The sequence below is a fragment of the Artibeus jamaicensis genome, unplaced genomic scaffold (assembly GCF_021234435.1).
Source record: "Artibeus jamaicensis isolate MK-2021 breed Jamaican fruit bat unplaced genomic scaffold, CSHL_Jam_final scaffold_804, whole genome shotgun sequence".
NCBI lineage: Eukaryota > Metazoa > Chordata > Mammalia > Chiroptera > Phyllostomidae > Artibeus > Artibeus jamaicensis.
In genome coordinates this window covers 1,053,450-1,068,065 of record NW_026522055.1, presented here as the reverse complement: position 1 = coordinate 1,068,065, position 14,616 = coordinate 1,053,450, and the positions used below count along the sequence as shown (strand labels likewise).

Below are 14,616 nucleotides of genomic sequence, written 5' to 3'. Positions count from 1 at the left end.
TTCACTAATCTGGTGGGTGTGAAGAGATATCTCACTGTGGTTGTCATTTGCGCTGCTCTAACCACTATTGTTGAGCATCTTTTGTGTGCGTATTGATCACTTGTATATCTTCTTTCAATCGTCTGCTCAAGTCTTTTGCCAATTTTTAAGTACAATATTTTTTCTTTATTCACAAACTGAAAACATCTGTTATAGATTCAGATCCAGGTCTCTGTCAGATAGATACCTTGAATATTTTCTCCCAATCAGTAATCAGTCTTCATTTTCTTCTTTTCCCAAAACTATTTTATTTATTTATTTTTAGAGAGGGGGAAGCGAGGGAGAAACATCAATTGGCTTCCTCTCGCACACCCTCAACTGGAAAACCACCCCCAACCCAGGCATGTGCCCTGACCGGGAATCAAACTGGTGACCTAGGCAGATGCTCAATCCACTGAGCCACACCAGCCAGGGCTCATTGTCTTACCATTGTCTTCTGAAGAGCAGCAATTTTAAATTTTCCTGAACTCTGAATAATCAAATAATCAGAGCCCACACCTTGATCCCTACACTCTATGCTGTTTGGGTCCTAAATCAGAGTTGTTGTTGTTGTTGTTGTTTTTGCTATTTTTCCAACTGTTTCGGCGGGGTTGTTTGTTTTCTTCTGGTTTCCAAGTGTTATATTTTTACCTGATCAATTACTTCTGCGTTGCACTGCAACTAAGAAGAAAAAATTATAACCAGCGATTTGTACAACACTAGGGAATAACCTAATATTGAAAAACAAAACAAAACAAAACAAAACATGCCACTAGGCAGGGGAACGCACGAGAGGAGAGTTCAGGGGAGAAGTCCGAAACTGCAGTCGGAAATGTGGAAAGTGCCAGCATCAAATTCTACATTTTCCGCATTGGCTTCCACTGGCCACGTGGGGCGGTTGAGTACAGGACTGTGGGAAGGATGACCTGAAGTGTACCGCGAGTGTAAAACACACACCGGATCCCAAGGAGGTAACATAAAAAAAGAGCATGAGCCCCGGGTGGGTAGCTCAGTTGGTTAGAGCGTCGTCATCTTGATACGCCAAGTTTCCTGGTTCAATCCCTGGTCAGGGCACAGACAAGGCTGGATAAGAATCAACCGATGAATGTGTCAGTGAGAAAAACAACAAATTGGTGTTTTTCTCTCTCTCAAACATCAATAAAATATATTTTTAAAGATTTTATTTATATATTTATCTTTAGAGGGGAAGGGAAGGAGAGAGGGAGAGAAACATCAATGTATGGTTGCCTTTTGTGGGTCCCCTGCTGGGAAGTGGCCTGCTTTTTTTTGTAATATATTTTTTTTTATATGAAATAAATTAATAAATTCTTTTTTTTTTTTTTTTTTTTTTTTTTTTGTTTAAACAAGGGGGTTTTTTTTTTTTTTTTTTTTTTTTTTGGGGCTTTTTTTTTTTTTTGGCCTGCAACCCAGGCATGTGCCCTGACTGGGAATCAAACCGCGCTTGTCTGGTTCGCAGGCCTGCGCTCAATCCACTGAGCTACACCAGCCAGGGCAGGCTCAGATGTTTTTGTTCGCTGGAGCTGCGCTGGGTCCCAGCCCTCGGAATGGCCTAGACCGCTGGGAGTGGGTGTGGTTAGAAGCAGCAGCACCCAGACCTCTACCTGGGGTCAGGCTCCTGCCAGCCTCTCCTCACAACACGTTTGCCCACCCACACATTGAGAACCTTATTCTATGTGTGATTTCTGTTCGGATGAGTCATTTAATGCGTAGTTAATTCACGCCCATTGAACTCACAGCTAAGAGCACCGTCACTCACGCCCGGACGGAGCACCCCCCCCCCCACACACACACACCAAGGCACGCGATAGCTTGACCGCCCTTAGGAACGCGAGACAGCAATTCCCCGGCGCTGTGCTCAGGGTCCTTTTACATAGCAAAATCGTCACAAAAAAATGCAAAAACACGGGGGAATACGTCGATTGCAGACAGGGCACAAGTTTCCCTGTCGTCTGTCTGGCCTTAGCCAAACAGGCCCACGCGAGGCAAGTCAAATCGGCCGTTCTACCCACGCTCGTGTCCACAAACACGGAACATTTCCTTCCGTGCTCACTCAAGAGGGGATGGGAGAGAGAGAAACTTCAATGTGAGAGAGAAACATGGATTGGCTGCCTCCTGAATTTGCAACCCAGGACGTGTGCCCTGACGGGAATCCAACTGGCAGCGGCCTTGCAGTTCAGAGGAAGCTCCAACCAGCTGAGCTACACCAGCCAGGGCCCGGGAGGGTTAACTTGGGGATCACAGGGCCAGTGTTAGATCACAGGCGAATCTGCAAATAGAGAACATGCAAACAATGAGGGTCCATTGTAATTGGTTTCCCTTACAACCCTCTACTTTTCATTGTATGCATTTATAAACATAATACTATAAAAAAGGCCGTCACTCTAAAAAGGTGAGGAAGCCTGAGTCTCCGGAGGGATGAGGAGGAGCTACCCAAGAGGCTCAGAAGGAGCATGGGAGGAGAGAGATGGGAAGAGGTGCCCCGTGTTCTGGGTGCCCCGTGGCAGAAGAACATAGCTTTTTTCAGGAACTCGCTGGAAAGACTCCATAGCATCAACCCAGGGCAGCTGGAATAAACAAATCACGCTTAAAGAGGCAGGGATGTAATGCGCTGGAATTGTATTTACAGAGAATCATATCCTCAAATACGCTGTGTGCTCAGCGACAGGTACTTGTCACTGCTCCCCATGAATATTCTAGAATGAATGAATTGGCTCTTCCATTTATAAACCAGAGAGATCTCTGAACCAAATCTCCTCTACTTAGAACTTTAGTTCTTGAAAAACAAGAGAAATGATGAAAGACTTGAAAAAGCTTTTAATATGAAAAAAAAAAAAGATAAACAATTTCTTTTTGGCAAACTAGGGCGGGAAGCTACCGCCCCACAGTCCTGAGGAGAACACAAGGCTTGAGAGGCAGGCGCACAGAGAGCCCAGGATCCTGAGGTTCAGTCTTGTTGCAGCTGCCGAGGAAGCTCTCAGTCCAGGGGTAAATTCAAGTCCACGGGTGAAACTGCCAGGATGCCCTCCTGGAAGGAAAAGCGGCAGAGCTTTGTAAGCAGAGTCCTGTCCCCACAGTATCCGGACCAGCCCAGTGACAGCTGAGACGGGGAGGCAAGGAATCGGAGAGGGAGAGAGGGAAACCCGGGGATGGTGGGGACAGAGACCCAGGGGTGGGTGGGGACAGTCCTAGAGGGAAGAGAGAAAGACCGAACTGACTGAAGGGCAGAGCGCTAAACGGACAGGGGGCAGAGCCCCAGGAAAAGGGAGATGGGCTGCGGGGTTTTTATTTTTTTTAATATTCTATTTATTTATTTTTCGAGAGAGGGGAAGGGAAGGAGAAAGAGTGGGAGAGAAACATCAGTGTATGGTTGCCTCTCATGCGTCCCCTGCTGGGAACTGGCCTGCAGCCCAGGCATGTGCCCTGACTGGGAATCGAACCTCGATACTCTGCTTCGCAGGCCCGCGCTCAATCCACTGAGCTATGCCAGCCAGGGCGAAGCAGGGTTTTTTTAAAGATTAAGAGCCCTGGCCCTGCGCCAAAGTCGATACTAATCCCCTGCAGGAGGGACTTTCCCTCGGGCCTCCGTGAGAGCAGGATAACCACCGAACCCCATTAGGTCGCTGTGAGGCTTAAAGGGGATCATCTCCCTGACGTCCTAGGCGAGCACCCAAGCTTACCCGTTACCATTCCCTGAAAAAACAAAGTAATTTGACTGATCCACAAGCTTCTGGGCCGAGCTTCAGACACCTCCATCCAGCGCCCCCATCACTGTGCTTTGAGGCCCCAGGGCATCTCCTGCTGAACTGGACCACTTCCGCCCACCTCTGACTCTGCCCCTAACCGGCTCCCCGCCTTCTTCTTGGCAGGTATCAGGTGTAGCCCAGGAGTTGCCCCACCTCTTGCATGCCACTCGGTCCGCACATCCACTCTGTCTGCAAAAATCTGTCATCGCGATCTCAAGTTAGATCCAGAACCTTCCATTACTCACCGGGTGGTTTGATCCACCCTTATCTCCTTCCCCCCCCCCAACCAGCACAGGCACCCCCTCCACGCTCCCTACTTCTGCCCTCTCCTGAGTTCTCCACGCCGCCACCAGAGGGCGGGTGTTAACACCCGAGTCCCCTCCTGTAAAGCCCTGCAGGGATTCCAGGTTCCCTCCGCGTCAAACTCCCAGTTCTCTCCGACAGCAGGCCCTGCACAACCCGACCACCCCTCCCGCTGTCAGCGCTGCCCCTCTGCTTCTCAAACACACCTGGCCGCTCCCACCAGCCTGGGGAGCAATGTTCCCTTCCGAGGGCCCGGCACCCACCCTTCTCTGACAGCGTCCCCACGGCAACAAGGCCAGTGAGGTGGCGCCGATGGGCCAGGGCAGACAAGCGCTAGGGGAAGGGAGGGGGGCAGCCGCCAAGGTCCACAGCCGGGGGTATACTGCAGCCCGGTCCAGCTCCAGGCCTGGACTGAACACAGCGAGCCAGGATGGTCAGGGGCAGGAGACAACAAGAAGATTTAAAACTAGTTATTTCTGCAGGGGAGCAAGGTGGAAACGGCTGGGGTGGGGGGAGTGCTGGGGGGGTAAATGCAGACAACTGTAATTGAACAATAAAATATTTTTAAAAATAACTAGTCATTTCTCCCACCTGGTAGAAGGTGCAGAGTGTTATAGAAGGAAGGCAGCAGACAGGGAGTGTGTGAGAGGGTGTAGGGGTGGCTGCGGTTTATTTATTATTTTTTAAAATATTTCTATATATTTGTGTTTAGAGAGAGGGGTAGGGAGGGAGAAGTGGGAGAAACATCAATGTGTGGTTGCCTCTCGTGCGCCCCCTACTGGGGGGGGGGCCCTGGCCTGCAACCCAAGCATGGGCCCTGACTGGGAATCCAACTGGTGAACTTTTAGTTTACAGGCCGGCACTCAATCCAGGAGCCACACCAGCCGCGGCGTGGCTGCAGTTTTAAGTGGGGAGCAGGTAAGGCCTCCCTGGGGGTAATACCTGAGCAGAGCAGAGTCAGGGAGGCAGGGGGTCACCCGGGCAAGGGCGTTGCAGGCAGAGTTGCCCAGGCTGTCTCCAGATAATGGCACAAATGCCAAGTACTTATGAGGAAGATCCCATTTAATCCTCACAATAACCCGCTGATCACCCCAGTGCCTGGCAGAGGGCAGGTGCTCACAGCAGGTGCTCACAGCAGGTGAGCGGGAGGGCTGGGAGAACACCTGTGACGTCTGAATGGAAACTGAAGCAGCCCCTCGCCCCCATTGCAGTGAGGTCAAGTAAGCCCAGAGAGACTTGGGGGGCTCACCCAGCCCCCGTGGGCCTGGATCCAGGGCGTGAAGCTGTGCACGTGCTCCACGCTGAGTCCCGCCAGGGTGCCTCCCAGCCGGGCCACGCGGCGGCTCAGTTCCATGGCCAGCGCCAGGCGGGCCAAGGGCTCCGGAGAAGGCGGCGGGGGCCTGGGGCAGGACGGCAAGGAGGGGCGAGGGCTACCCTCCCGGCTGGAGAACAGTTCCACCAGGCGGGCGAAGGAGCCGGCGGAGAGGCGGGCCAGCTTGCGGTGCAGGACGGGGTCCGAGGCCAGCTGCGGGGCGGATGGGGGAAGAAGCAGGGTCTGCCCTGGAGGTCAGCCAGTAGGAGGCTGGAGGGCGTGGCTTTCTGATTCAAGGGACCTCTAGATACCGTGGCCCTAAGCAGGGCTCCACTACAGCAGCCAATCATAAACCAGACTCCGGGTGTCTGCCAAACCTACCTGCAGGAAGGCGTCCAAGAACCCGTGAAGCTAAGCCACGCCCCCACCCAGGCCACAACAGAGGGGAGCCAGAGCCAAGCCCCACTGTACCCCAGTTGTAGAAGGCTAACCCGCCGACCACGCCCACAGCCGGGTCCCCCGGGAGCCCCGCAGACCAGGCCAATGTCCTACAACAACCTTACCTGCAACCACGAAATTAATGTGATGGGACCACACACTGTCACATTCCAGGACAGTCACGAACCAGTCCATTTGCCCCACATTCTAAGCCACACCCTTATACAGGCAGTGAGGGCTCCAGATTTTAGACAATTTTCTTGAAACCCAACCCCACTCCCACCACCACCCTTGCTTCCTCAACTGGTCTCACTCTCTTTCCTGGATCTTCTTTCTGGTGGTCACACCCCCTGCCTTTAGGCCACGTTCCTCTGGGGAGTGACACGAGCCTTAAATTTAAGGTACTGCCCCAGCCACACCTCTGTCACTTAACCCTCCTGACCAACCAAGGAGAATACCAATCCCCTGGCCCAATCAGAACGCAGTTCCTATGCTCCTTAAGGGATGGGATGGACTGCCCATCACCTTCTGGTTGATGACTTCTGCCTCCTCTTCCAGCAAGGCCACCAGCCTCCGTAGCAGGGCTTCCTTCTCTGTGGCTGGGGCACCCTGTAACTCTAGAGGGAGAGGGGCAGAAGAGAATTCAGATGGGGGCAGAGAACCCTGGGGACCCTTCTACCCTCATCTGTCCCCAGGGCCCCTGTGCACCTCACCTGGGCTTGGTGGGGATCTCAGCTGCTCTTGGACCAGCTCTTCCAGCCGCTGGGCCACCAGGGCATAGAAGTCTGGAGTGGCTGGGCCTGGGATGCAAAGAGCCCAGGATAAGTCTCCAGGGCATCAGGAAGTTCCGGATTCTCTCCTCCCAACCACCTTGCCAGGCAGCAGTGATTTCCATTTTCATCACAGGGAAAACTGAGGCCCAGTGAGCAAACTTGGCAAAACACCCGCATACTCTCTACTTTATGGTGTGCCCCCACATGGACTTAAAAGAGTGTGAGAGCCGAACTGGACCTTGAAGATTATGCCATTCGAGGAAGGCAAGTGCATGACACTGTGGCTTTTACCACTCGGTCCCTCATCCATTTCCAGCATCATCAACTAATCACAGAACTCTTCTCCCTTGCTAGGATATCCTTTGCAAGCTAGCACTCCTGGGAGCCATTACTAGTCTATCCAGGTTCGCTCTTATTTTTTTAAAGGTTTTAATTTTATTCTTAGAGAGAAGGGAGGGGAGGAAGAAAGAGAGGGAGAATAACATTTATGTGTGGTCGCATCTCGCGCACTCCCTACTGGGGACCTGGCCTGCAACCCAGGCATGTGCCCTGACTGGTGTGCCCTGACTGGGAATTGAACTGTTGACCCTTCGGTTCACAGGCCAGTGCTCAATCCACTGAGCCACACCAGCCAGGATTGTTGGTCACTCTTGATTAAGTCCAATGAACCTCATTCCTATTTTGCTACTGGAGAAACACAGGAGCAGGGAAGAAAAGGATTTTCCCAGTCACATGTAACCAAGTAGCCAGGGACTTGTGATTGAAAACCATGTCTCCTGCCTTCCTGCCGTATGGAAGGAGAGAGGTACAATAGAAAGGGACTACAGAATTGACAAACAGCAACCTAACTGGGACAGTAGGGCACAGAACAGTGAGCGTAGGTGCTGGAGACCCCACACAGCTACATATGCCCTTAGCTGAGCGGTCTAGAACTGGTTCCTCATCCTGCCTGTACTTTAAGAATCAAAGCTCCTAGCCCTGTAAGTTCATGGGTGAGCCAGGGAAATCTCTTACCAGGCTGTGGCCCATAGCAGGGGCGAAGGGGCAGGGAGCAAGGCCGAGGGGACTCAGGGGGAACGGCTCCTCGACCCAAGGAGCAAGGAAGACATCTTCGAAGGCGGCTCAGAAAATCTGTTGGCTCCTCCTGGGCAGGGCTGCTGGGGAAGGGGACCTCAGAGAGTGGCCCCAGAGGCCCCTTGCAAGCAGTCCCTTTCTCCCCCTCCCACTCAGGGTCTCCACTCCAGCCACCCCCGGTGAGCAAGAACTAGAATCAGATACAAAGTGAGGAGAGAGGAGACAGACTGAGAAGGGGAGCCAGAGTTAGAGCTCGCCCACATCCAATGCAGGCCCTGGGGGAAGATGGCAACTCTTACCTGGGTGGGGTTGGGATGGGGGACCCGGCAGCCTCACCCTGCTTAAGGAAGGCAGCTAGGACCCTCAGCGTGTCCTCCCGGAGCCCCAGCTCTTCCGAGCCTGCCATGGGGGCGCCTGTGAGAGAGGGGGCTGAGGGATGGACTCTAGGGTTCAAGGGGAAGATTCCTAGTCTCTGAATGAGGAGAAGGCCAGGAGTAGGGAGTCCCCAACAGAGGAAGGGGCTGAGGGTCTGAACCAGGTTCTTTCGGGGAACTGAGGTCTGGAGGTCCGGGCTCGAGTTCCCACAGGGAGAAAGGGGGCTGAGCACCTAGATTCCTGGATCCCAGCAGAGGAAGAAGCTGAGAGACCGGATCCCATGCGTCTAAGGGAAGAGCGGGCTGGGGGTCTAAACTCTTGAGTTTGAGAGAGAAGGGGATTGTGCCCAGACCTTTGGATCCCCGAGGGAGATCCAGAAGCTTGCTGCTTCGACTGCTGGATTCCGAGAGCATACGCCAAGCTACTTAAGCCGTTAGAGGATGGGAACTACCAGTCCCAACAGGCTTCGTGGCAAACATTCCAGTCGGTTCGCAACTGATCGCCGCGCAGCCTGCTGGGAGCTGTAGTTTCACTGAGGCTGGAATCCTGGGGACCCGGGACGCTTGTTTGTCGAAGAAGCGGAACTGGGGTACCCGCTCCTGGATCTCGGCCCTCTCCTCCTCCCTTCTCACCCCAGCCCTCACCAACGCACCACTCACCTGGTCCCCGGGTCCGCCACCTCCTCCTTCACCGAACTCTCATAAACTATGCTTAACTTTCCCGCGCCTGCGCACTGGGCCTGGTTGGCGACGACCCGCATGCAGAGAGGAGGCGGAGCGTGGAGTAGCCTGGGTGTTACCTAATTTGCATGTGACGTTCCCAGCATGCCGGTGGCCGGAAGGCCAAAAAAGGGTACGGGGTTGGGCGGGGGCCCTCCGGGCTTCGGGTGCCGATTCTTTGGAATTGGTCACCCAAATAACGATCAGGTCGTTTGTTATTTCAAGAAATCGGTAGAAAACAAAGCTCCACAGCCCTAAGTCTCAGCTGACGGGAAGGGGGGGTTGTGCAGCTGCGAGTTCGAGAGCTACCGGACCTCAAAGTCAGGGCTGGGCGGCAGCACCCTGCGTCGTGCCCCGTCCCTCTGGGTAGGTAACACGGAAGAGCTGGGCAGTTGGTTGCATGCAGGAGTGAGGAACCGCAGAGAGGATGGGGAGAGCTGTGTATTCTGGGGAAAGAGAAGCAAGGAGGGGGGAAAGTGAAGCAATGGCCGGTGCAAAAACAAAGCAAACAAAAAAGAAACAATTAGGAAAAAAATAGCGAGGAGGGTGTACTCAGTAAAAGGAAGGCAATTCACTTTCGAAAGTGGGGAGCATGCCCTGCAAGAGGGAGGCTGTTTCGGGGAAACTGTGAATGGAGATCTTCAGTGGGAACGGGTGAGGGGATCTCATACCGGGGAACCGTGGAAGGGGGTTCACACGGGGGTAGGTGTGGCAGATAGAGGTCTACACATGAGTAGCACCTGCTCTTAGGTTTCACCTTGGAAGCGGGGATACCTGCACTGGATGATGGGGAGGAGTGGAGGGCCTATGCTGGCGGAATTGAGGCGGGTAGAGGGGTCTGCACAGAAGCTGGGAAAATGAGAGGGTCTAAAAGGATTTGGGAGGGAGTCCTCGCTGAATTGGCAAGCCTTTTTCTGGATGATGGGAGTTGGAGGTTTGTACCCCAAGAAAATATAGGTGAGCGAACTGCACTGTGGCCCCCTGAGAAAATGGTCCGGGTGTGGAACTCTCGAACCAGGGGGCCTGAGGTCGCCTGCGCCCACGATCTGCCCTTTTTTCCCCCGCAGGCCCGACCATGGGAACCCCAAAGCCCCGGATCCTGCCTTGGCTGGTGTCTCAGCTGGATGGGGGACACCTGGAGGGCGTGGCTTGGCTGGACCAGAGGCGCACGCGCTTCCGCATCCCCTGGAAGCATGGCTTGCGGCAGGATGCCCAACAGGAGGACTTTGGCATCTTCCAGGTGTGTGGCAGCTGAGATTCAGGAAAGCCAAAGCTGCCACATAGTGGGGTGGACTCCAAGGGGTGGCGTTAGAATGGGGTGGGGTGGATAGCTGGCAGGGTTTGGAGGGCCTGGGAACTGAACCAGGAAAGCGGGGTTAGACCATGAAGGAAATGCATCCTGGGAGTGTAGGGCTCGCTGGGGGCTGGGCTTTGGGAAGTATAATTCTGCAGGTGGGTCACGGAATTTGAGAGTCCATACTGGGCTGACGCTGTGGTTATTTACCACCAAATTAGCATGCCCCAATGGTGGGAAACTGAGGTAGAGTGGGAGGGGGCGGGTTATTACAGATGGTGCCCTGGGGCAGGTTGGTGGGAAGAGTTGGACACCCAGTAAGACGTGGAAAGTTAGCTTAGAAAACAAAGATTTTTGAATGGTGGAGGCAGGGGGACCTGGAGCACAGAGAATCCTGCAGTTTGGGAGTAGAACCTGGCCAAGTTCGCAGTGTGCCAGGATGGGAGGAGGCAGGGTTATGCCCCCTAGGATGGGGTCTGAATCATCCTCTTCTCCATCCTGGTACACTGGTCCCCCAGGCCTGGGCGGAGGCCAGCGGTGCCTACACTCCTGGGAAGGATAAGCCTGACCTGCCGACCTGGAAGCGGAATTTCAGGTCTGCCCTGAACCGGAAGGAAGGGTTGCGTTTGGCTGAGGACCGGAGCAAGGACCCCCGTGACCCACACAAGGTCTATGAGTTTGTGGACTCAGGTGTGCTGGACGTGAGGGTCCTCAGGGAGGGATGGGATTTTGAGAGTCCCCAGTACCCCTTCTCTGATCCCCACCTCTCTCACCAGGAATTAGGGACTTCCCTGAGCAGGGGACCCCTCCAGACACTGATGGCAGATGCAACACCTCTAATAGCCAGGTAAGAACATGCTCGGCCCTCCTGCTCCCAGTCTCTGTCCCGTCCCCTCTCTGCATTCCCTGGGGCTGTTCGGGCCTCATCTTCTCCCCACAGACCATCTCCCCAGCCTCTTCCCTGGCTTCCCTTCTGTCCCTCACCTGCCCCAGCGCTGACCCCATCTCTCTCCTCACAGCCCTCCCATGGCTTCCCAGCACCCTCTGGAGAAAATTCAGTTTGCACCAGGCATTCAGGGGCCTGCCACACCTGCTATTGTTTTCCAGCCTCTTAGGAACTCAGAAACTCCCTACCCTTTATCTCACCGATGGCCATGCCAGGGAAATTCCCCTCTGAAATTCCGCCCAGACTTCCCTTCCCAGGTCTTGCCTGCAGGGAACCACATCCTTGGGCTGGAATTGCCGTATTTGGCCGTGGATAATGTACTCCCGTGTATAATACGCACCCATGGTTCAGTGCGTATTATACACAAGATGATGATGTCCATTATCGTACCCATGGTATGTAATCATTATACCCATCTATAATGCATATTCTTATTTTTCCCTCAAAAATTTGGGCAAACAGTGCTCATGATACATGGCAGAATAAGGTAGTTGCTCCCCTCTGGTCAGCTGGGGCCCTGTGCTTGTGTCTGAGCATGTATTTTGCTGCCTGTGCCCCTGGCTGTCTCCCCTGGACTAGAAGCCCCTTGAGGGCCAAGGTCAGGACTGTCTGCTTTCTGGGTCCCCATGTTGTGAGCCCAAGGCTTGGTCCATGGGAAGTCTCTAGAAAAGGCCGTGGAAATGCCCGGAACCACCCTGACTGGTGTGGCTCAGTGGGTTGAGCGTTATCCCCAAAACCCAAAGATCGCCGGTTCAAATCCTGGTCAGGGCACATCCCTAGATTGCCGGGCCAGGTCCCTGGCTAGGGGTGTGTGAAAGCCGACAGGTTGATATTTTCCTTGCACATTAATGTTTCTCTCCCTTTGTCCCTCTTTTCCCTTCTCTCTCAAGATAAATTAAATCAATAAAATCTCTCAAAAAGAAATGCCCAGAACCTTCTTTCTCCCCCCTCTCCAGGAAGACATTCTGGAATTACTGAGCAGCATTGCCTTGGGCTCAGTCCCAGACGAGGGGCCCCCGAACCTGCCTGTCACCCCAGAATACCCCCCTCAACTCTTGCTGAGCCCCAACTTAGATATCCCTGCTCCCTGCCCAAACTTGGAACCACTTGGAAACCCACTGAAGCGGCTCATCGTGCCCGAGGAAGGTGAGTGCCCGCCGTGGGCGTGGGCAGGGAGCGGCTGGGTCAGCGGTGACGGGTCCCCTCATGCCCTCTCTCCCTTCACACGGCCTCCGCCACCGCTGCTGCTCAGAGTGGGAGTTTGAGGTGACCGCCTTCTACCGGGGCCGCCAAGTCTTCCAGCACACTGTCTCCTGCCCGAACGGCCTGCGGCTGGTGGGGCCCGACCTGGGGGACGGGACGCTGACGGGGCAGCCCGTCCCACTGCCCGAGCCCGGGGCCTTACTGACCGACAGAGGCGTGGTGGGCTACGTGAGTCGCGTGCTGAGCTCCCTGGGCGGAGGACTAGCTCTGTGGAGGGCGGGACAGTGGATCTGTGCCCGGAGGCTGGGGCGCTGCCACACGTACTGGGCTGTGGGCGAGGAACTCCTTCCGGACACTAGTCACGGGCCTGATGGCGAGGTCCCCAAGGACAAGGAAGGAGGCGTGTTCAACCTGGGGCCGTTCCTGACAGGTGAGTGGGCAGGCCCTGCTCTGCTGTGGAAAGCGGGGCCCGGCGAGTAAGAAGTCGGGGGTCACACCTTTTGGGGTCCCCATGCTCTGCCTGCCGTGTAAGCTGAGCCTGACAAGTCGGAGGACTGTCCCTCTGCATTCCTGCCCGGAGCCGGGAGGAGGCACAGGGCCCACTGTACAGCCGGGGCTGAGGGAACAGGCTGCCTAGCCGTCGTCATGGTTACCAGTCACGGTGGACAGACAGACACACCAGAGAGAGATCCCGTAGGACTTTGGTAGCCAATGGAACTTCCTTTCCACCGTCCAGTATGGTATCCACTAGCCATATGTTGCTATATTATACTTAGCCGCTGTGGTGAGTTTAAAACTTTATTTGCATTTTAATTAGTTGCGATTTAAATAGCCCATCAGACAGTGTGGCCTGAGAGCGTCAGAGAGCAGTGACTGTCAGCCGCCCCTGCATCTTTAGGGGAGTGGGCTCCCCTCCTGGGCGTGCTTCCCCACCCTGAAGGCTAGGACTGGGGTGGGGGGTGCCGGGCGAGGTGGGAGCAGATCTTCCAGTCCTACCCTGAGGGGTGGGAGGGAGAAGGAACTTCGTTTGTGCCAGAATTGTGGGGACTTGACCCGAACCGGCAGACCCCGGTTTGGATGGCAGGGGTTGGTGAGGCTCTGGGTCCACAGAGAAGGCGGCTGTGGCTCTGGTGGGGGGAGGAGCAGGTAGGGTCTTCCCACCCCTGACTAGGCTCTTGGGCCCCCAGAGCTGATCGCCTTCATCGAAGGAAGCGGACGCTCGCCACGCTACACCCTCTGGTTCTGCATGGGGGAGTCGTGGCCCCAGGACCAGCCGTGGACCAAAAAGCTGGTGATGGTCAAGGTGCCTGCAGCCCCAGGCCCCTGGAGCTGAGGGGGCGATCTGCCCAAGGGAATAGGTTGCCCCCAGGAAGCCCCATGAGAAACTCCAACGGCCAAGTCCCCCAGCCTTAAACACGGAGCCCTGCGGAAGCTGGCGGACCACCCTGCCCAGCAGCCTCTGTGAGGGACCTTGGCCCCTGGGGGGCTCTCCCAACATAAGCTACTCAGCCCGAGCTCCTGGGGACCCCTCTGGCATCCTGTGGTTGTGAATACGGGGAACTGCGCCCTCACACCCTACACTAGACCGCCTGGAGCACTCCCCCCGACAGCGTCTCTGCCCTGCCTGCAGGTCGTGCCCACGTGCCTCAAGGCCCTGCTGGACATGGCCCGGGACGGGGGCGCCTCCTCCATGGAGAACACGGTGGACCTGCACATCTCCAACGGCCACTCGCTGTCCCTCACGCCGGACCAGTACAAGGTCTACCTCCAGGACCTGGTCCAGGACATGGATTTCGAGGTCTCCGGGGTGGTCTGAGCCCACCCCTCGGGTCCAGGCCCCTTACTCCATCCAATAAACTGGTTCTTGCCACTGTCACCACTTGTGTGTCTGGTGTCTCCGGGCCAGCCCTGACCCAAGCCAAGCACTGTTCCTTTTGCAGGCCTCAGTTTACACATGATATGCAAACCGCAGACACCCAGGTGCCCAGTGCGTGAGAGCGAGGCACTGTGTGGGGACACTTGACACCTTCTGACCTCTGACATGGACTCAGTGACAGTCATCCCCATTTTACAAGCCGAGACAGTGAGGCTTAGAGAGGATTCAAGGCCACAGAGTCGGAATGGCCGGCTGGGTCAGAATCCAGGCCCAGTCAGAGCTGCTGCCCCGAGGGAGGCCCGGACCGCATGTGGAACCTCCATCTGGCCTACAAATGGTTGGGGCCGAGGCCCAGTAAGCAGAGCTACTCACTGAACGGTCCTGTCTGTTGGGGGCCTTGGGTCCCCCCCAACTCCTGCTGGGTGACCTCGGGCAAGTCCTTCCTGGGCTCTGAGTGCCCTCGGCACAGGGCCGGGAGAGACCGCCATAGAGGAGTCTGCCCCTCCCCTCACCGGCCCGGG

The 14,616-nt window shown here is 55.4% G+C and overlaps 2 protein-coding genes across 13 annotated transcripts; one reads left to right on the top strand and one right to left on the bottom strand.

The window, feature by feature from the left end:
• Window positions 1–2,638: 2,638 nt before the first annotated feature.
• On the bottom strand, window positions 2,639–8,899 carry BCL2L12 (BCL2 like 12). 10 transcript variants are annotated; one of them, XM_053659710.1, is made up of 8 exons: window positions 8,717–8,806; window positions 8,410–8,603; window positions 7,982–8,096; window positions 7,623–7,765; window positions 6,549–6,635; window positions 6,361–6,452; window positions 5,335–5,640; window positions 2,836–3,064 (listed from the first exon to the last, which is right to left on the bottom strand). In XM_053659710.1, the coding sequence occupies exons 2-8, from the start codon at window positions 8,468–8,470 to the stop codon at window positions 3,014–3,016; spliced, it is 855 nt and encodes a 284-aa protein (XP_053515685.1). In that variant the 5' UTR covers window positions 8,471–8,603; window positions 8,717–8,806; the 3' UTR covers window positions 2,836–3,013. The 10 variants fall into 10 exon arrangements, with proteins under 10 accessions (XP_053515691.1, XP_053515694.1, XP_053515685.1 ...); XM_053659711.1 differs by having other exon boundaries at window positions 5,335–5,610; XM_053659715.1 differs by lacking the exon at window positions 5,335–5,640.
• Window positions 8,900–9,057: 158 nt separating this feature from the next.
• On the top strand, window positions 9,058–14,095 carry IRF3 (interferon regulatory factor 3). Of its 3 annotated transcripts, XM_037140882.2 has the most exons (8): window positions 9,058–9,142; window positions 9,844–10,016; window positions 10,589–10,760; window positions 10,847–10,917; window positions 11,973–12,162; window positions 12,269–12,649; window positions 13,407–13,522; window positions 13,850–14,095. In XM_037140882.2, exons 2-8 carry the CDS (start codon window positions 9,852–9,854, stop codon window positions 14,033–14,035), a joined length of 1,281 nt encoding a protein of 426 aa, XP_036996777.2. In that variant the 5' UTR covers window positions 9,058–9,142; window positions 9,844–9,851; the 3' UTR covers window positions 14,036–14,095. The 3 variants fall into 3 exon arrangements, with proteins under 3 accessions (XP_036996777.2, XP_036996779.2, XP_036996778.2); XM_037140884.2 differs by lacking the exon at window positions 12,269–12,649; XM_037140883.2 differs by lacking the exons at window positions 9,058–9,142; window positions 9,844–10,016; window positions 10,589–10,760; window positions 10,847–10,917 and adding an exon at window positions 10,924–11,411.
• The last annotated feature ends 521 nt before the right edge of the window (window positions 14,096–14,616 follow it).

What these genes read in the sequence shown, in the direction of transcription:
- BCL2L12 (XM_053659710.1), bottom strand. Translation starts at nt 8,470, where the DNA reads ATGCTCTCGGAATCCAGCAGTCGAAGCAGCAAGCTTCTGGATCTCCCT. An exon ending in TCTCCCTCGGGGATCCAAAG is followed by an intron (nt 8,097 to 8,409) that starts GTCTGGGCACAA and finishes CCTCTCTCACAG; the next exon opens with GCGCCCCCATGGCAGGCTCG. An exon ending in TCCAGGCCCACGGGGGCTGG is followed by an intron (nt 3,065 to 5,334) that starts GTGAGCCCCCCA and finishes TTTTCCTTCCAG; the next exon opens with GAGGGCATCCTGGCAGTTTC.
- IRF3 (XM_037140882.2), top strand. Translation starts at nt 9,852, where the DNA reads ATGGGAACCCCAAAGCCCCGGATCCTGCCTTGGCTGGTGTCTCAGCTG. An exon ending in GCTCATCGTGCCCGAGGAAG is followed by an intron (nt 12,163 to 12,268) that starts GTGAGTGCCCGC and finishes GCTGCTGCTCAG; the next exon opens with AGTGGGAGTTTGAGGTGACC. An exon ending in CCTGGGGCCGTTCCTGACAG is followed by an intron (nt 12,650 to 13,406) that starts GTGAGTGGGCAG and finishes TTGGGCCCCCAG; the next exon opens with AGCTGATCGCCTTCATCGAA.